General features: G+C 33.8%; 1 protein-coding gene across 6 annotated transcripts in view; it reads right to left on the reverse strand.

Annotated features, from left to right (window-relative positions):
- Positions 1-225: 225 nt before the first annotated feature.
- CWC22 (CWC22 spliceosome associated protein homolog) overlaps positions 226-21,724 on the reverse strand; it is a 57,187-nt gene continuing 35,688 nt past the window's right edge. For all 6 annotated transcript variants that reach the window (XM_001501115.6, XM_023622139.2, XM_014732563.3 and 3 more), the window contains 9 exons: positions 19,276-19,380; positions 17,873-17,954; positions 13,781-13,841; positions 9,836-9,913; positions 9,108-9,260; positions 7,374-7,501; positions 5,672-5,773; positions 5,358-5,578; positions 226-1,070 (listed from right to left, as the gene is read on the reverse strand). In XM_001501115.6, coding sequence (XP_001501165.1) covers positions 484-1,070; positions 5,358-5,578; positions 5,672-5,773; positions 7,374-7,501; positions 9,108-9,260; positions 9,836-9,913; positions 13,781-13,841; positions 17,873-17,954; positions 19,276-19,380 — 1,517 coding nt within the window. In that variant the 3' untranslated portion in view covers positions 226-483. The remainder of the gene's footprint in view (positions 1,071-5,357; positions 5,579-5,671; positions 5,774-7,373; positions 7,502-9,107; positions 9,261-9,835; positions 9,914-13,780; positions 13,842-17,872; positions 17,955-19,275; positions 19,381-21,724) is intronic.

Here is a 21,724-nt window from a genome sequence, read left to right on the forward strand (position 1 = left end):
GTTCAAGACATAATACGAAACTTGAACCAATTTCTCTACTTTAAAAAGAGGGTGACCTCTAAAAAAGATTCATAGCATCTCACTAACAAAGCAGAATTGTTAAACTGAAATGGTCCATCCATTTTGGTCTTTAGTTACAAATAAAAAGCCATTAATAACTCATTGTAATAGTTTTATAAACAATTGACATTATCAAAAAAAATTGTCAATGAAGAAAATCACTGATTCAATGAGCATTTGATCATTTTATTAACAAAATATAAGCAAGAATTACATCCCTCTCTGGTGAAACTTTTCAAATAATTTTATGTAGAGGGCCTTGAGATGTATCAATTACAAAACATGTTAAAATGAAAACATTTTTTAAATGTACAAATACAAACCAGTACTTTATACAAGAATTCTCTATAAAGTTCGTCAATGTAAAAAATAATTTGTTTCAACTGAATATAAGGCATGTTCAGTTTCTGTAATTTTGTAGAATTATTTTTTTTGCTTTGTTGGAGACTTTTCTCTTCGCCGGTCCTGACTTTTCTTTGATTCTCTAGATTGTTCAGAGTATCTGCTAGATTTTTCCCATCGCCTCTCGGCACCATTCTGATACCTATCTTCATCGCTTCTCGAGCCAGAATGTTTTTTATTCTTTTCTCTTGACTTTGATCTATCTTTTCTTCTAAAATTTTCATTGTCCTTAGTTCGGTGTCTGTGCTCATTTTCAGAAAAAGAATTTCTTCTCTCTCCTCTCTTCTTTCTGGGATCACCATACTTATTTTCCAAATCTACGTGCATTTCTTGGTCTCTGTCATTCACGACTCTACTGTAACTATTTCGTTCAGAAGGAACCCCTCTGTCTGAAGTGTATTTTGTTATGGGGTCCCTCCAATTTGGATCTCTTGAATTTTTATCTCTGTGTTTTTCTGACCTTCTTTCTCTTTCGGTCCTTGTTTCCTGGTGCCTTTGCTCTGGTTTCCTTTCTTCTTGTTTCCTATCATTTGTTTGTTGTTTCCTGATCAATTTATCTACTTCTTTACGTCTGGTGTTCCCTTGTCCCTTCTTTCTTGTATCTTTAGCTGCACGTGTAAAATGAAATATAGTGAGCTTTTAATTTTAATTTCATAATTTAACAATAACATTTATCGATAACATTGTAAGTTTACTAATTCAGATAAACTGGATGCAAAGTTAAATTGACTGAATGGAAAGTCTGAAGACAGAACATTTTACAAAATGTGTAATTTTAAAGAATCACAATCTATCAACATTAGTTACCAAAGTACTATTTTGATCCTTAGACTCAAAACAATAAACAGTAACTTTACACTATAGCAAACGTCGTTAAATTTTTAATGAAGTGACTAAAATGGTACGTTTCCAGTTACAAATTTTATCCAAAAACAGAAATTCCAGCCCATGTGCATGTACTATGTTATATGAACTTTATGTCAGATCTGGTACATAATCAAAATATGATGACGACACGTGTCGGCAACACCACTTCCTAAAGGTGGGGGGAGTGGGATGACTGGGTCTGCATAACAGCATGAATATGCAGTTTCAAATCAAAACCTCTTCCTACAAAAGCAACTGCTGTGCTCTCCAGTGCTACCAGAAAAGCACTAGCCTCACCAGTAAGAGGAGCTATGTTAAGATAGACAATCATAGGCTCTGAGAGTCATGACGGCTTGATTTCTGAGAAAACTCTTCTAAAAAGGCCTTGAACATTTAATTTTACTGATATAATCATGAATATAATTATTAAATAACTGCAGTGAAATAACTTACCATTTTAAGCTATAATACAAATTAAATCACTTTATCTGTGTTATTTAGCTTGAATACATAAATCAAAGGTGCTGAGATGACCAAAATTTCTGTTGAATTCATATGTATACGGAAAGAAGAAAACATAGTGGAAAACTGCCTACCCTCGTCCCATCTCCACCCGAATCTCACTGTACCAACCTGTGTTTCTCCTGCCAAATGCCTACCCTTGGCACAGTCAGTTGGTTTGCCACTTAGGACTTGTTTCTCTGGTTCCTTTCAAGCAGCTCAGCTGAGCTGCAGCTCTCCAAGCAGAAACCACCTGGCTCTGTGCTAAATCAACGTCTCTCTGACCTGACTCTGCACCACCCTCAGCACTGTGTTGACTCTAAAACCCGAGCCATAGAATAATATGCAGTTTCCTCTCTCTTTGGTGTTTGCTTTAACATTTTCTAATTTTGGGGTAGTTCGTAGTGCTTTTACATTATGTTTTATTAATAAAATTGAAAGCTCTCTACTGAAATTGTATGATGAGGCAAATTAATTTTGAATCAGCAAGCTTCCTTATTGCAGCAATTCATGCTGTGTTATCATCTGTTCTCAAAACGGATATCATGAAATAAAAAATTCTTTAGAATTAAAAGAGGTGAATGTTAAATGAACAATGTTAGTATGTTTCAATTCAAGAATAACACTTCCTGTGAGCAAATGGAATCTGACTCTAATAAGATAAAACACTGAGGGTCCTACAATTTTGGATGCCATAGTTATGTAACACATTGAAGTGAAATAAGCCAGGGAACAAGAGTATAATGACTAGCCTTCCAATTTACTCAGGCTGCAGGAAAAGTGCTGCCTCTTTGAAATATGCACTAAAAACCAAGAAATGACATGCATTTTAGACAATTAGACTATCTGTAATTCAGACTAAGATACTATGATGGAAGACAGCAGAGTTGACCCTGGGGAAAACAACACAGACCTTTTCAGAAAATGACACATTTGAAAAAAAATCCTTTACTATAGCACTTCCACTTCAAGTAGGATGGAGAAGACCAGTGAAAGACCAGTGGTCCTGCTGAAAACAACTAGAAATGCTGGATAAAAATATAAAATTTTCTGTTTAAAGGCACTAAAGATCTGGAATCTTGAGATGCTCCAAAGGAAGTGCTCAAAAAATGGATGTGGGTAGGTCAAAAGAACAGAGAAGTCAACCTGAAGGAAATACTCATTGCCAAAGCTGAAACGATTTGAACAAAATAAATGATAGTATGACTTGAACAGACAGAATAAGATACATATCCACAGTCCACACTGATATAAATATATAGCTGAATTAATAAATAATGGGGGAGAGGGACCACTCTTTCTTAAAGAAGAAATTCAATTACTAAAAGTAGAAGAAAAGAAACAAATAGAAAAATCAACACTTGGCAAACACCATGGTACTAAGTGCTGCAGACAAGACCCAAAGATGAAAGCTAAGACTGGACAGTGAAAGAGGAGAAAGAGGAGATTTGCGTACCATCAAATCATCTCCCTATAAAATAGTAATTTACAGAGAAAAATAGTTTCCACGAAGAAATCCAGCAGCCATAGCCTTCACCAAGCGATCAAAGTTAATGTCAACAATAAGATGTATCAATATTATCAACTCCTTGATGAAATGCACCAAGAACACATCTTTTCTATGGTATTCTGGTCAAAAATGCCTAACTCCATTCTAATTATGGGAAAACATCAGACAGATCTCCATGTTGAGGGACATTCTATAAAATAAGTGACCAGAGGACTTCAAAAGTGTCAAAGCTGTTAAAAAAAAAAAGGTAAGTCTGAGAGGAACTATCACAGGTTGTAGAAGACAAAGGAAAACTACAATTAAGTGTAAGTAGGATTCTGGAATAAGAAAAAGGACATTAGTGAAAAAACTGGTGAAGATCTGTTGTTAGGTTAACAGCATTGTTCCAGTGTTAATTTCCTCATTTTGATAACTGAACTATGCTTATGTAAGATGCCAACATCAGGGGAAGCTGGGTGAGGGCTCTATGGGAATTCTCTGTACTATGTTTGCAACTTTTTTATAAGTCGAAAATTATTTCAAAAGTGAAAAAAGAACAGCATCAGAAAGCTGGCAAAAAAAAAAAAAAATGAGGACTAGAAGGGCCAAGATTCAAGAGAAGGCAGAACCATGGAGAGGTAAGCTGACATTCTACAGCCTGTTTCTCCCTGCGAGCATCGGCTGACTCAGGGCTGCTGCTGCTGAGGGACAGAGACCAGCAGAGTTCTGGCCACACAGGGTTGGAGAGACAAGAATGGGACTAGTTATTTGCAATATATATATATGCAGCAAGAGATACACATCCAGAATACATAAAGAACTCCTACAAATCAACAGAAAAGACAACTTAATGAAAACGAAAAAGGGCAAAAGCCTTAAACAGCCACTTAACAAAAATAAAATATCCAAATGCTCAATAACATATAAAATGGTGCTCAACTTCATTAGTGATCAAGAAAATGCAAATTAAAACCATAGTGCAATACCATTACACACCCACCAGAATGGCTAAAAAGAAAAAGACAGTCAATTATAAAGTGTTACCAAAGATAGGAGCTACTGGAACTCTCTTATATGGTTGATGGGAGTGTAAACTTGAATCACCTCTTGGAAAACTGATAGCTGTATCTACTAAAGATAAATATACACACAACCAACAACCCAATGATTCCACCACTAGGTACATACCCAACAGAAATGTACAGACACCAAAAGATACATACAAGAGTACTCATGGGAACACTATTTATAAATCTAAATTGCCATCGGGTAATAAGTATGCTAAGTATACTGTAGTATACTCATATAGTGGAAAATGATACAGTAGTAAGATTAATGAACTATAACTAAATGCAATTATACAGATGAATCTCACAAAAATAATTCTGAAAGATAAGACAGACATAAAGGAGTTCATAATGTATAATTACGAAGTTAAATACAGGCAAAACGAATTTATGGAATTACAAATTGGAACAGTGGCTGCCATGAGGCAGTGGATGGGAGGAATGGTAATAACTGCAAGAGAGAAGAAGGAAGACTTCTGGGGTAACTGGTAGCTCTTGTTCTGGGGGTTAGCTACCTGGTTGTGTTCCCTTCATGAAAATTTATATAGCTGTACACTTACGAGGTATGCAGAATGTGGAATGTGTGGTATATCTCAATACCAACATAAAGCTTCATTACCACAAGTGAAAAAGTAAAATTTCTTTAAAATATGAACTTCAGGAGAGCTCCTGCAAACTAGTTTATAGCCCTTATGAATGGTATTTCAATCACCACTCAAATAAATATTTGCCAATGAAATATCTTCATTTCTATAAGGAGGATTCCAAAGGTAATCTTAGCAATATAAATGTCGCAATTCACTACGACTACAGCAGTGATAGATGATCATTTGTATTATTAATTGTGGCTTTTAAACAACTGAACTCTAAAATAAATAACCAGTAAAATGATTTTCTTCTCTCATTGTAAACATCACCGGCAATATACTTGTTAGGAGAGAGCACGATCCATTAGAAACGCGTCTCAATACCTGCGGCAGGGCTCTGACTGCTGGTGGAGGAAGAATCGCTCTCCTCACTGGACGACTCTGAACTGCTGTCACTGCTGTCGGACCCAGAGGCCGAGGAGTCAGACTCAGAAGAGGAGGACTCGGAGGAGGAGGAGGAGGGGGAGGATTTATTCGGCTCAACATCTGGTTTCTGTGCCACGATGACCTTTGGTGTATTTTTGAGATGCTCACGTAATTCATCCCTAATTAAAAATATTATCTGTTAGATTCTGCTTTGAAGGCAATTGTAAGATAATTCTGTAAGTTGAAAATAAAATTCTGAAAATAATCCTTACGTTAAACCTCCGAGACCTATAGAAGTAAAGAAGTTGATGGCAAACCGAGTGTTTCTTGGATTATCTCGGGGTAACAAGCCTTCAAAGAATGGCTGTAGAGTTCTAAAAAAGAAAAAAAAAAATGAGCCAAAGAAAGCAGATTGTTTAAAGATAAAAAGGCAAAATTCTTATACAGTCATTTTTCAGATTTTCTATATGTATTAAATTAATAAGTGAAATACAACCAAGGAAGTGATTTATATCATTTATTAGGCTAGGCTACATGCTATCTAAATGAAATGAGTAGGGTTGAGTCATAATTTACTGAACTTGATTTCCATAATCATTCAACAGAGGAGGTTTTTAAACTGTTTTATACACACACCACACACACACACACACGCAGAACAGATATACAAATACAACATATACAAACATAATGTATCTATATACATATGTATATATTATGTGTGAATGCATATACAGAAAATGGAAAAACCTGCTGTATATTTTACATGCATGCATACACAGCACTGTGGAGGCACTGGTGTGGGGGAAATAATCAACAAAAGAGAGCAATCATGGATGAAGACTGCATATAACTACTATTTCTAGGGCAAGGGGAACAAACAAAAGACATTAACAATACAATATGGTTTTGGACAAGTGCTTTCGAGTGCCACATTGAATGACTAATCAGCAGAATCAGGAAAAACTGTTTCATAGAAAAAGGTGACAGATATGAAGAATGATTAAGAGTTTTTGCTGGACAGAACCAGAGAGGGGATTCCTAGCTCTGGAAAGAGAGGTAAGGCAGCATGAACGGGACAGATGTGCTTAACAAGCTGGGCAATGTTGGTGTGGCTAGAGTGCAGCTTGCTGGAGAGGGAGTAGATGAGCCTGGTAAAGTAGACAGGGACCAATAAATAATTATATGAAGCCAAGGGAAGTGGATGGAATTGCCCAGAGAGTGTAGTAGAACCCAGGATAGTCTTTTGGTGAACACTGGAGAGGCAGGCTGAGGAGAAGATAGAGACTGAGAGAAGTAAGGCAGAATGAGAAGAAAGTGAGGAGCCACAGTGAGACAGTGGTCAACTGTGTAAGTGAGGCAGAGAAGTCAAGGGGCATGAGGACTGAGAAAGACTACTTGATTTGGAAGGCAGTCACTAACAAACTTGAAAGGATGATTTCAGTAGTGTGAATGGAGTAGAAGCCAAAGTCAGTGGGAAAGGACACTGAATAAACGAGAAGCAAGCAAGCGGGGACAGGGATTACCTAATAGTCCTGGAATGAAACCCTAGTTCAGCGTGATAATTTGAACAATTACATGATGGATATTCAGCTGTATATATTTGAATTGTCCATTGATAATAAAAATATTAATTATCATTCCAAGGCTCAAAATTAGGGTAAAAATGAAAATAAAATTACAAATATTCATCACTGGAGAACTCCAGTAAACATGCAAAAGTAATTCTGTGTGTTCTAACTAAATCAAAAGAGGCATTAATTCTCTATTTCCTCTACTTGAACTAAAAACCATCATTAAAAATTGCATGCTGTCCTGTGCCACAGAACATGAGATGCAGAGTAGTAACTAATGATGAAGAAAGTCCTAGAGGTTTACTTCTTGGTTTTACAACCAGGGGTGGACTTATGTCATTAAAGTGGAAGAAAACCCCTGAGGACAGTAAGACTAAAAAGTGCTTCATGATAAACTTACTCATCCTTTAATCTTGCATTAAGTTTAGGAAGACCCATGTATTCACACAGCTCTTGGAAAAATATTTTAACAAAAATTCTACTGGATGATGTAGTAGTTTCTTCACTCAGCTTTATACATTCGAGAACCTGAAAATTAAAATAAAAAAAAGAATTTTACTTTGTTCGAAAGATAATACAAAGGGACCAATGTTTATACCTCTGTCTCATAAAATTAGGATTTATTCTCATCTTCAATCAGAATTGTTGCTGAACATCTTCCCTTGTGCTGATATGCATTATTTCTTGGCAAAGTTTAAGACTACTTCTCTATGCTAATTTTCAAAATGTTAAGATGCTACAGAAATAGAGTTCACTTTCTTTCTTGAGTAATGTGCTTTTTATAGCAGGGATATATTCTGTCTTGAGCATATAATGCTGTAGCAAAGATTACTAGCTCCTAATCTTCACTCATCAAAATATGGGTCTGTGAGGGTTTGGGGCAAAATGCCACTTACAACATTACACTATAGTTGGCATAGCACATTCAGTACACGATAAGGGGAAAGACAGAAGGGGTGATGGCTTGTTCTGAATACTAAGATTAGGCTTCAAAACTGAAGTTCATGGAGAGATGTTTTAGGGCAAATAAAAGTAACCTCCAGTTTTTATGAGTTATGTGTTCCAAGAGCCCATTTGCCTTAACTGTTTAAACTTTGATTTTATATTCCCAAAGAGATGAAAAATGAAGCAAAAAATTATGATTAGGCTCTTAGGTTAACTTACAAAATACCTCTTAACGCAAGATGGACATACTTAATACTTAAAATATTACAAAAATCTATCCACTGTTTATAAGTTCAATGCTGTTGCTTCACTCTATCATTAGGTTGTGCTATTTTACAACATGTCCTCTTCTTTCTTTCTTCCTGGATGTAATTTCTTACTTTTGTTAAAAGTTCCTTTAACAACTGTGCTTTTCTTATAACCTACCACTTTTTATTTTGTATTACTGCTATGGGTATATCTTACCTCTTCTCTTATACAGTAAGCTCCTTGAAAGCAGGGACCATATATAATCCACTTTGGATGCCCACTATCTCTCTCAGTGACTGGGCACATAGTTGGTGGCTAAATAAATGGCTGTTGAATGAACAGCAGTTGTACAATAAATGCCAGGTTAACGAATCAATTTCAAATTCCAATCCAGTGTATATTTCCTCATCAAGAATAGCTTTCCTTGTTCTAACTATGACTATAGAAATTCCTCTCTATTGCTTACCCAAATTCACTGTCTGCTAAAAAGAACATCCTGCTAGGACAATCATTTCTCTCATGACCTAACTTAACTCCCTCAGGAAATGGGCAGTAACTCAGAGATGCGTGAGCCATCAAACCATTGGTGTATGTGGATATGAGTGTGCACGCACATGTGTGTACACACAGAAGATAAAAAATCTGTAATATTTTCCCTGAAAACACTCCTAGCCGTCACTATTAAAAAGCACTGTGATTTCTGGACTGTTAATATCATCTGGGATAGTATTTCTTACACTCATGTATTACTTACTTAGCTTTTCGATCCTATGCTATATGAACATAACCTCAAAGATAGCTGTTACAATAAAAGTTTGCAATACATTTCATTTTAAAGTACATTTCCTACACAAGAAAAGCATGGCTATGCTATACTTAAAATCTATTTGAGAATAACACGGGATTAGGAAGAAGTATAAATATTGACCCATCTACTTACACTCCACGGAAGTGAATCAGTGTATAAGAGGTGAGCAAACATCTTAGCAACATTTCTCAATTTGTTTGTTTCCAAGCGATGGATGGTATCATATTGTTCTTTGAATATACTTTCAAAGGATTCCATGTATTCTTTTTTCAGCATGCAAAATCGCTAAAAATAAAACGAACTGAACGTCAATATTATTAAAAATTGGATGTCGAAACCACTATAAGCAAATTAGATCTTCCTAAACTTACTAAATCAAAAATTAATAACTTATTTAGTGATATCCTATCACTCAACCTTTTTGTGTGGTATGATGGGACACTCAAAAAAGAAGTTAATATGTATCATCCCTATCCACCTGGGATTTAAATGCTAAAACAAAATTACACAGGTAGCTAATCACAGACACATATATTTGTATACTATACAAATACATTTCTCTGTGGAAAGAGTTTGGATTTAAAAAATTATTTTTGGGAAACTGTTACAAAACACATAGAATTTCAACAAGTTCTGGAAGTGTGACAGGCAATGTTAAGGGACTCGAAAAATGATGTGGGAAAGGAAGAAGTTGCAGAGGGTGGGAAACCTGAGGAAAGGGAGAACAATTTGCTTTTAGAAAGATAAGTTATTCTATTAGATCAGACCACAAGCAGATACATTAATTCACAATATTCATGTTAAGAATTCCCTTAGTAATTCCATTAAATTCCAACCAAAAAAATGAGGCTGGAACTCACCCCAGCTAGTAAGCCAAAAAATTTCTCATATGTCCTTTGTTGGGCACAGCAATCAAGTATCATGTTGCAGAGTTCTTTCTATGTGGAAAAAAAATTGCATTAATGATTCAAAACACAATGAATCCATGCTATATGCTAATTTAGCAATAGGATAGAGACAGGCTGAATTTTAAATAAGGTTTTAAAAACACAAAACTTTGTGAACTTCAGTTATTAAGACAAAACAAAAAATTCAATCTATGTTAAGCCTAGTTTTTTAAAGCCTTTAGTCTGGCTGACAATTTCCATAGTCATTTATGCTAATTAGATTGATGATAAAATTCTAAATTCATGTAAGTATGAACCACTTCAACAAAACCTAGTATATGAAATATACATCAAGAGAGACTGAATGTATTGTATTTTAAAGACATTCTATGTAGAATTCTTTCACATACAGATCACCAATACAACATCTAACAATTCAGTATACATATCTTCCAAAGATTTAAACTCAATTATTAAGGAATACATTTAGTTAGCATGGAAAAGGCAAACATGCTAAGTCTTTCCAGAAGCATAAATAAATGGGCACAGGTTCAACATTAACCTGAATGACCCTCTGGTTGTTAAAAGAAAAATATATTTAAAGAAATAAAGAAAAAACACCTCTGTGGCTGAATTTTCTAGTTTCAAAATAAATGTTATGCATATAGATCTGTCTATAGATGGATCTATACAAATAGATGGAATCATTCTATAATTGCTGGAATAATATATTGCCTAATCAGCTATTTACATGCCTTTAAAGGTCCTCTGCGAAAATTCTGTTCAAATAAATGAATGAATAAATCCAGGGTCAGGAAATACCATCATCACAAATGATTTATAATTAACAAATATTATTTATTAATTCCTGAAATAATCCTAATGAAAATGTATTGATTAGACAATTTCACAGATGAAGAAACTCAGGCAGCACAGACAAATCAATGGAGACAGAATGAAAAAAGGCATAAATTCATTCTCTGACCACTGCTGCAGAACTGACTATATTTTTGTACTCAAGATTTCTTATTGGAAAGTTTAAAATTAGTTTTGCCAAATAGAGTAACTGCAATGTATTTGCCTTCTGCAAATAGAAAGCAAGCCTATAAAAGTAAAATATACATTCTTTCAGTTCATTTTTACTTTAATTTTACCTTTATATTTTCAATTAGCAATTTTGACATTTTGTCATATTTAACAAGAGATGCAACTCAAATATTGTAAATATTTTTAATAATTAAGTCACTAAGTATTCACTGCATATATCTATCTATGTGCAAGGGAGAGAAAGGGGACCCTGCAGAACCAAAAAAACAGACACTCTAGAACTATGCTGTCCAGCATGATAGCCACTAGTCACACGTGGCTATTTAGACTTAAATTACTTAACATTACATAAAGTTAAAATTTTACTGCTTCAGAAACACTAACCACATTTTAAGTACTCAAAAGCCACATGTGACTAGTTGCTATCGTACTTGACAGTGCAGAATATTAATATTTCCATCACTGCAGAAAGTTCTATAGGACAAAGCTGTCCTAGAAGCTGATAACCTACTTACAAAACAATCTACTCAATGGCCTCACTTCACAATATAGGTTTACTTTTAGATATCATTATATCGCCAGATTATTTTTCTTTAAGATTAGTCACAAGTTATCTTATTAAATAAAATATTTATAAAAGTGTAAGTTCTGAAAAGATGTACTTTGTTAATAGCACTAAAAACTTAAAATGAGGTTTTTCTGAGTTCTGCCATATTATGTTAATTTGATAGATTAAAATGCATTTCAACTTTTTCTAACATTGTATTTTATAATAACATAACAGTTAATCAGGTTTTAAACAATATAACGTGGTAATATGCTGATAGCACTGCTAATAAAGTCAGCACTACTTGCAAAACAAATTACTTTCTTCCCTAGACTAAATGCAATTACAAGAGTTATTCCCTGCGGCTTATAATAATTAAATATTTTAACATTTTAATTAAATATTACAGCGATTTTATGAGAGTGTTTTGAACGCATGAAAAAAGATGCACCAGGACACTCTTCCAAATATTATCAAAACATGTTGAGACTAGTTCTAGAACAACTATCATTTGGATAATATTAATAAAATCTATAACGACTAAATTATACTCCTCAAATAATGTGACAAGATCATGCATTAATTTCAGTTTCAATTATAAAGGTTAATTCACTAATTTATTTCCTTCTAATGACGACACATCAAGTGAACCCAGAGTACACAAAGGTACACTATTACTAATATACCAATAAACCAACTTTAAGCGGGAAAAAAGAATTTTTTAAATTTGAAAAGAATAATTTTTTCCTCAAAATCCCATATCATGGCATTTCAAGAATAAATCTATATTGAAGAACAAAGGTTGGCAAACTTTTTCTGTAAAAGGTTAAACAATAAATCTTTTCGGTTTGGAGGTCACACAGTCTCTGTTGCATCTAGACTATTCTGTTGCTGTAGCAGCCATACACAATACATCAACCAATGGGCATGACTATTTCAATAAACTTTATTTACAAAAATGTGCGGTGGGCCTGGGATACAGTCTGCCAATCTTTATGTGGAAATTAATGAACAGAAATCTCATTAAAATGGAGTTGGAAGGCCAAAAGGGGGAACTCTCACATCCTATGTTGATTGCAGAGCCCAAGAAGAAGAAAAATTTCTTCTTCTTGTCCAGTAACGGCTCAGCCAATGAGAGACTGTCACAACTAACCCAATGAAAAGCCACTGTATTCGAACTCTCAATTCCTCCAATAGACTCTTTTTTTACCATAGCCCTCCCAACGTCCTCTTCCCCCCATAAAAGAGCTTCTCCTCTCTTTGCTGCTTTGGACTTGTAAGTAGCTCGTCATGATTGCAGACCTCAAACTGCAATTCTTTGCTGATCCTGAATAAATCCATTTTTGCTGGAGAAATAACTGGTTGTCTATGTGTTTAAGGTCAACACCTGTAACAGATCATCTTGAAAGCCTTAAGACAAAGGAAGCAGACTTAACGGTAACTTAGCTCAGATAGTTAACAAGATCTTTTAAAAGAACTATAAACCAAACGGCCTGTTAGAACTGACACATTCACTATAGCATCTGTGCTGGGTCTACCACATGTAAAGCAAGGGGTGAAAAACAAAACTCTGAAACTCTTGTTCAGGTTCCTGGGATCTAAAATCCAGATGGGCAGGGAGCAATATACACAAGAATACAACTAGGAAAAAAACCAAAGGTAATCTCTTCAATCCAGTCTTTATTATCCTTGGCATTACGGTTCTATGATACTTTGAATAGTGAAGTACACTGAGTTAATAAGACTATGAGTCCTATGGGTTAAGAGGGAGGCAATAGCTACTATATGGATTGTTGAATCCCTAACACCTTTCAGAGTGCCTGGCATATAGTATAGGCTGAATACATTTTACTGAATGAATTAATGAATGAAAAAAAGATACAGATTCTCTATATCAAATTAAAGCAATGTAACAACCTGTATAGTGATCTTTATAATTTCTACCACAAAAGAATGCTTTAGTGCATAAAGTAGACAGACCAGGTAAATCACTAAAGAAAAAACTTCCTATTGTATTTAAGTTACAATTTGATTTGCAGGTAACCCTCAGAAATTTACATAAAGTGTGGTGATTCAGAGACACTGCCTCCTTTTCCCACATCCCATTCAAGTAGCAGATTTAATTCACTGGAATGAGCAGCATATATGAAGTACCCCAGGACTCCTAAGTTCTGAGTTATTTTAAAATTTCCAAAAATTTACATTTATAAAATGAATATTTAGTACTGAGTTATGGGTTCAATTCACAAAACCTATTAACTGTCTTAAACGTTTTTATAACCAATATATATATTTCCTAATAGAAGAAAAAAGTATTAACTTACTGTTTGGCTTTCAGGAAACTCCATTTTTAGCAATTTGTGAGCACATTCTTCAAAATCTAAACTGTAGAGGTAAAATAATCACAACAGTTAGGTTAAAAACATGCAGCATAGTTAAACTGTAGCACTTTTATATACAAGAATCTTAAAATAATTTTTTACCATAATTTCATATTATTGTATTGTGTATATAAAAATGACATAGCTCTTAACTCTACAAAGAATGAAGTACTGATACATATTACAACATGGATGAAACTTGAATTACGCTAAGTGAAAGAAGACAGACACAAAAGACACATGAAGTATGATTCCATTTATATAAAATGTCCATAATAGGCAAATCCATAGACACAGAAAGTACACAAATTTTTATTGCACTCCTAAGTATTTCCACTTTCCGCTGATCCAAGTCAGGACACAGTAAAAGATGCTCCAAGAGCCCAGAATGACGTCTAGCGCTTAATCACCACTTTTACGAGTTATCTTGATTCATACCCAAACACAGGGCTTCTACATTTTATAAAAACTAAGTATAAAAATAGTAAATAACCAAAATCACTTACAAAGGAAAAAATTTGTTTTTATACAACATTCATATAAGTTGCATTAAAAATATCTTCAATATGTTTCACCTAAGAGAATTATCGAGCACAATGTGAACTTGAGTGAGGAATAATGCTAACATATTTGCATTTTTGTACAATATTCAAAGCCTCATTCTTTTGCTAACAGCAGTATAAAATAATCACCCACTGAAATATAATGCTTATAAATTTAGTTTTATAGCTCATCTGTATTCCTCATCTTCTGTTACTTATTGGGTTTCATAAGCACAACAGAGTAAGGATGGTATAGCATAATGGAATTAAAAAAACTAACATGAAGAAAGAAATATATAATGAAAGAGCTTTTATAACAAGTAATATTAAACAATATCTAGCACTAAACTGTACTCGATAAAGTTTGATAATAGAGCAATACCAAAAAGTATTTCAAAAGATGTGACTTTCTTTTATAGCTTTTATTTTTTTAAAACAGAAATAGTACTTAGGAAAAAGACCTGCAATTTCTGAAAAACAAGTTAAGTAATTGATGGAGAAATTTTACAACTTTCCTTTTATGTAATAAGTGAAATATCAGGTGAGCTGTATAACAGACTATTTTCCTGGTTCTTGTTTTAATTTAAAAGTATTTGGTGATTCCCTACACCAAGATTGTTTTGAAGTTGCATTAAATGTAAATATTAAATGAATAAATTTAATTGAGATTTTAGTTCTTATCTTAGGTTGCTAAACCAAATGAATTTCAGGTTTAACACAAATTAATAGTGACTAAGGGAAAGGTAAAGAAAAAAGATTTGTAAAGTTGGTTTTCAAGCTGTGTTTACAAATGGTTTTGCTGATGTCTCCAATCTAAGACACTTTAAATTGATGGGGACATGACAGTCCCACCTCCCTCTGATGCTACAGCTTCAATAACACAAAATCAGACTGCAACATCATTTAAAAGCAAGACAAACAGAAATCTGTAATTTTCAATAGCGAAGATAATTATGTAGTTTTATGTTTTGTTTAAGTAAAAGAGGGTCATTTAAGGAGCCAGAACAGTAAGAAGAAAAGAATACTGGTGAGATCAGTCAAAAAGTCTAAAGGGAAAGAAATTAAAAAAATAAAATCCCCAGAGTTCAGTCGCAAGAACTTAGTTTCTGTTCAAAAGATCTCTAAAAGTCAGCTGTTTGTATAAAGTGCACTAACCGCCACTTGATTTTAAGATTATAGTCCATTCTTGATTTTTAGCTTGGTATACTATAAACACAAGACTTGGAAAATACAAAACACTGGAAAAAATAGACACTAAAAAAATCTGTAATCCTCCTCCTCTCGAGACAACCAGTTAATACGTATTATTTCTAGAATCTGCCCACCTATTTATACAATTACGATAATACTACTGGCACGGTACTATATAGTTTTTTCTCTTTTGCTGGGAAAGATTCACCCTGAGCTAACGTGTTGCCAATCTTCCTCTTCTTCTTTTTTTTCTTCACTAAAGCCCCAGTATATAGTTGTATATTCTAGTTGTAAGTCCTTCTAGTTCTTCTATGTGAGCTGCTGCCACAGCATGGCAACTGACAGACAAGTGGTGTGGTATGCCTGGGAACCAAACCTGGGCAGCTAAAGCGGAGTGTGCCGAACTTTGATGACTAGGCCATCAGGGCTGGCTCCTGTACGTTTTTTTCCCACCTATCAGACTACTTGCCCACATCAATAGCAATTCTCCATTAACCTAATTTTCAGTGGTGGCATAAACTGGACATTTGGACTGTTTGTGTTCGACAAGAAGACTGCCTTTATATTTTTTGCACTGAACAATTCTGTATATAATTCTCTGTCAATATGTATATCTTTAAGAAATATAATAAAAAGGGTCAAATGGAATGAACACTAAGCCCTTGATTCATATTACCAAAAGGCTTTCCATAAAGAGTCTAACAAATTAAATTCCAACCAACAATGTTTATGTGTATCTCACTAAAATCATCACTGGTACTGAGTGAAAAAATTAGTACTGCTTTAAAAAAATAAAGTAAACCATTTCAGCTATTTAAATGACCAATAATAGTATTTACTTGTCTAGAGTGAAATTTGTTTGATAACTAACATGTTTTTATTTTTTATAATCCCATTACATGAATTCCCCAACCATGTCTTTATACCTTTCTAGCAAAGTGTATATGCTTCTTTCCTAAAATTTGTATCAGCTTTTAAGTAAAGTAATCTTTGTCATATACAAATTATTTTTACCAGGCATTTAGAAGCTGAGAACTCTTAACAAATACCAACACATAAGACAGTAGTTACTGCTATTAAGATTGGAACCACTATATAATAGTGGCTGTCACTTATCTCTTAAGACTTTAATTTTTCAAGTCTTTTGTGTGATCCAGAGATTATCAACGTTAGGTCAACTAACAAAAACAAGGTTTCTTTTAAATAATTCTTCAAAGAGCTGCAACTGCAACTCTTCCAAGTTAATGTTAAACAGTAATGTTAAGACAATGAATCTGTTGTTTACAACTAATTACTGTTGAATTGCTAAAAAAGGACAAACAAATGAAAGGCCAAACTCTAAGAAGTAACCTATAACAAAAATTCCTCATCTTCCACTTGATGTTTGTTATGAAAAAATATTTAACAGTTTATTCTTTCATGCGAAAGGCAAAAAAATAGGTAAGAACAAGCCAAAAAAATTTCTAACCAATGTTTTGCTGTTTCATATTTCTTTCTGAAAATGAATCTAAGCCAAAAAGTTTTCAGCCAGACTGAAAACAAGATGACTCCCACTTATGAATCATGATTGCTATTACATCATACTAAATGGAAATATAAAAAACCTAGTAACAAAACAAAACTGAGAAAACATTCCTCCTCCACTTATGAAATGTAAACACTGTGCCCACTAAATCAATAGGTTGATTTGCACACAAAACAGATGTACCAAGCATTTAACAATTTCATTTATTTCTCTTCAAAACCAAACTCACAGCCTTCAAAGGGAATAGGTTTTGTTTGCATGACATCATAGCACTTCTTAACATTACTTCAAAGAGTCCTCAAAACCTCCCTGAGCCTAATTCCTATTTCCATTTATATTCATTTCCATCTGCAGAACGAATCAGTGTTCAAAAGTTATCATAACAGTGTTTCTCTGCTTAGAACCGGAATGAGAAACCAAATTAGAAAAAAAATATTAAATTTCCACTACAGAATTAAATACTGTGCTAGCTCTGTTATATAGAGTTGTTTTCAGGTTTTTATTAGTGATATTTAACTTTAAGAAATGACATAGCTAAAAGCAACAACAATAAAAAAACATTTCATTATATATCACAATTAGACCTTCCAAATAAGTAAAGACAATGTGCTTTTGACGCAAAGAGCCAACAGTAATTTGTTTGCGATGGGGGCAGACAGGCAGGTAGCTTGAGAAGCCTTGAAATGGTATCTAGTTTTCTGTCATTAGATTCTAAAAATCCCACCTCCTTGCCCATTCCCTACCAAACTAAGGATCAACTGAGCCACAGTATCTTACCTTGACTGAATAGCAAGATAAATTGTACGACGAAATGAGACTAGATTAATTTCTGTTTTGTCATGAATAGTCACTTTTTGTCCTGAAAGAAATTAAATATAACAAAATTACGAAACTACAAAAATAAATGAGAAGAACTGAAAATGTATCTCAAAGTAATATTTTCATAAATACATTTAGAATCTATGAGTTTAATATTCTTTTCTACAGTGTAAATTAGTATTTGGAGAATTCAAAACTATTTCAAGTCTTTTGCCCTATCTCATTTTAGTAAGTTTTGTTAGCTCAAAGAAGTCCAGAACCAAATCAGAAAAACTATTTTTGTTTCTGTGTCATCTGCTCAGTTAGACACTATAAAAGGTTGCACTCATGCTGTTGTTTGGTAAAACATTATTTCTAGAGTTATAAAAAGTATCTTGATAATTTAGAAGAACTATAACTTATGGGCAGAAATTCAGTCTCAGAGAACAATAGATCATCATGACAGGTTGGATGGGTCCAATACAAATATGTGTATTTGTCAAAATTTTATCTAATGCATGAAAACTTTCCTTATAAATATTTAATAGTTTTTATTTGAACAGTTATTTTCACATGAAACAAAGAAATTCTAAAGTTAAATGTAGTACATGAATAGTTAGAAGATGTTTTAAACAAGGAAGACACTGGAAAAAAATTAAATTTATTTTTATAAAATGTTACAGAAGAACAATACACTCTAAGACAGAACTAAAATACATTATGCCCTAAAAGGGAAAAATATACTGTTAATATTTTCAAATATATAATACAAGTAAATAATGACCAGTTTTAACTGAGACTTAATCAAAGTAAAGTTCTGAGCTTATTTTTCTGTGAAATAACGTAACCAAAGCTGAAGAGGAAGAACATCACGCCTGCTTCTGCACATAGCTTTTGGCCACTCTGCTCTATTTCCACCAAAATGAAGAGCAAATATCTAGGCATTCTCATCTGTCACATTCATGCCACGGTTACATAAATCACGTGCACTCAACATGAATGCACATTTTTCATAGTTTATGTCCAATTAAAATTATGTTGATGTTAAAAAATGTATTTCTTTGTTTAATACTGTTACAGCAGGGTTTTTCAACCTTGGCAATACCGACATTTTGGGCTGGATAATACTTTAATAACACTAGATAATGCTGGGTGGGGGTAGGGGGGGCTGTCTTGTGACTTACAGGATGTTTAACAGCATCCCTAGCCTTCACGCACAAGATGCCAGTAATAACCTTCCCAACTCCCCACAGATTGAGAACCATTGTTTTGGAGGATGACATTAGAATTAATTTAATTTCACACTGTTTTGGAGGACGACATTAGAATTAATTTAATTTCAGAGTATTTGACAGTATTATTTAAATAAGCTATACTTTTACCTTCTTCATCTTCTTCTCCCTCTTCCTCCTCTTCTTCCTCCTCCTCTTCACTACTTCCAGCATCTTGGTCTGTGTTTGAGTCACTATCTCCTTCATCAAGAATTTCTAAAAGAACAAAGTAAATTTAGGAAAATATTAATAAGCAAGTGATAGACATGCACCTCATTCTGAGAAGATAATTTTCAGTTCACTGAAATCCATAGTGGTGTAATAGTTTATCAACCAACAAAGACAATCACAGAGATCTCCTGTTATGATCTAGGTGGTCAGATAACATTATAATTAATTTGAAGAGAGACAGTCACATGTGTAATTCTTCTGCCAGACAGAAAGTGGTTATGAAACAAGGAAAGGATGACAAGAAGAAAGAAAAAGTAGATGAAGGTTTTCCAAAAGAGCAACAGCAATGGAAAAATAAATTAGGAATGGAAACAAGCATATTGGAGTAAAAATATTAGTTCATAATCAGAAAGAAGACAGTCTATTATAAAAAGCTAAGGCTAGACAGAGAAAATAAGAATTTAGGCTAAGAACATTTTTTGAAAGACTAAACAGGGAGAAGAAACACTTGCATAATTTAGTGTTCACTTTAAATAAACAGAAATGAGATTTTTATTAAAATGTTTACCCATTAAATAGAACATTATAATCAACCCAAAGACTTTCCATACGTAAAAGAGAAACAGAAGCCTCTAACAAAATTGGTAAAATGAGTACCTCACTGGACAACGCACATTCAGAACTGGATGAACACAGTGATGTAAACAGACTGCATAAAGCCAGTCATCACGTTAATAGTAAACAAATGACAAAAACTGAAATTGATATTTTGCCCAATGGTTTGTGCTCTATTAGCCTGACAAAAGATTTTACAAACACAGCTCACACTTTACTTTTGCATCTCTATTATAATCAGGGAACTTTTAATGCAAAGTTTTGGGGCCAACTCCTTTTTAGGAAAATTCTAATTTCTCTATATCTAACCAAGAAGTATAAGTCAGGAGTCATTTATAATATTTAATATTAGCAGAGAACTTAATATCATGAGGAATAAATTGTTTTATAAAAATGGAGAGCTGTCATTAAGCCCTTAGCTGACATACGAATCTCCTCAAGAATATTTCTAACAAATGTGACTTCAAGAAATAATCTGAAGTGTCTAGTTTATTATTACATAGCATGACTTAGACCTTTAAAAGAGGAAACTATTTAGTATTCAAAAGTAGGAAGACAGGCACTCCTGCTGTTTTCCCAAATGCTGTAAGACCTGAAGCCCGGTACACCTGGGCCACTCTAAGGTGCTAATTACTAAAGCTGTGCCCACTTCCTGCTGCGGCCATTTTTTTATGCCAACTCTAGAAGAACATTTTATGAAAGAAGGAAGGTCAAATGAATTGTCTAGTCGTTTACATCATCCTCTCATCTCTCCACTTTAGAATCTACTTACTGAAATCACTTAGGCAATGACAATTGGATTCCATCAACTGAATGAACCAGTGGTTTCAAAACATGGTCTATGAGTCCCTGAGGGGATCAGTGGACCTTTCAGGTGGTCCGTGAGGTCAAAACTATTTTCATCATAATACCAAAACATTATCCGTCTTTTCACCGTGCTGACATCTGCACTGATGGTCCAAGAGCAATGGGGGTTAGAATTGCTGCAACCTGAGCCAAATCAAGGCACCTAGCAGTCATTGTGTTCTTTACTGCCACACTCTTGTAGTAGGAAAATAAGCCAGTTTCACTTAAGAATACCCTTGAAGAAGTAGAAAATTATTAATTGTATTAAATCTCAGCCCTTGAGTATAGGCATTTATAATAATCTGAGTAACAAAATATGAAGTTCATATATAGCACTTCTGTTAAAGACAGATGTACAATGGTGATGGTTATCTCAAGGAAAAGCATTTGTGCAACTGTTCAAGGTACATGATGAATTAGCTATTTTTTTCATTTTTACTTGAAAGAATGGTTGATAAACTATAGTTGTTAGGTATTTGGCAGACATTTTCTCAAATATAAACAAAGTGAGATTGTCATCTCAAGGAAAATAACAGTATTTGCCACCATGATAAAATTAAGAGTTTTTAAGAGAAAATTAGAATTTTGGAAAACTTGATTCCACTCCTGTGAGCTTGATAGCTTCCCAATACTTAGACTTTTCTGAGAAGATAGGTGGTTATTTAATAAACATTATTTCTTGACATTGCATTAACACGTTAATTTAAGTTTGATAATGTTAACATGTTACCACTTGGAAGACGTGCATACCTCAGTGAATCAGCATTTTCCAAATGACCAATAAAATGTTACAAAGTCATGCAGAGGTAAAGGATCCATTCACAGAGATAGGCCAATGAATTTTAATGTAACAGAGTATGAAAATTCATGGATGTTGTTTCAGGTTTCACATTACACTTAATCTTTAAGAAACTACTAGCTATTAAAT

The sequence above is a fragment of the Equus caballus genome, chromosome 18, assembly GCF_041296265.1.
Source record: "Equus caballus isolate H_3958 breed thoroughbred chromosome 18, TB-T2T, whole genome shotgun sequence".
Classification (NCBI taxonomy): Eukaryota; Metazoa; Chordata; class Mammalia; order Perissodactyla; family Equidae; genus Equus; species Equus caballus.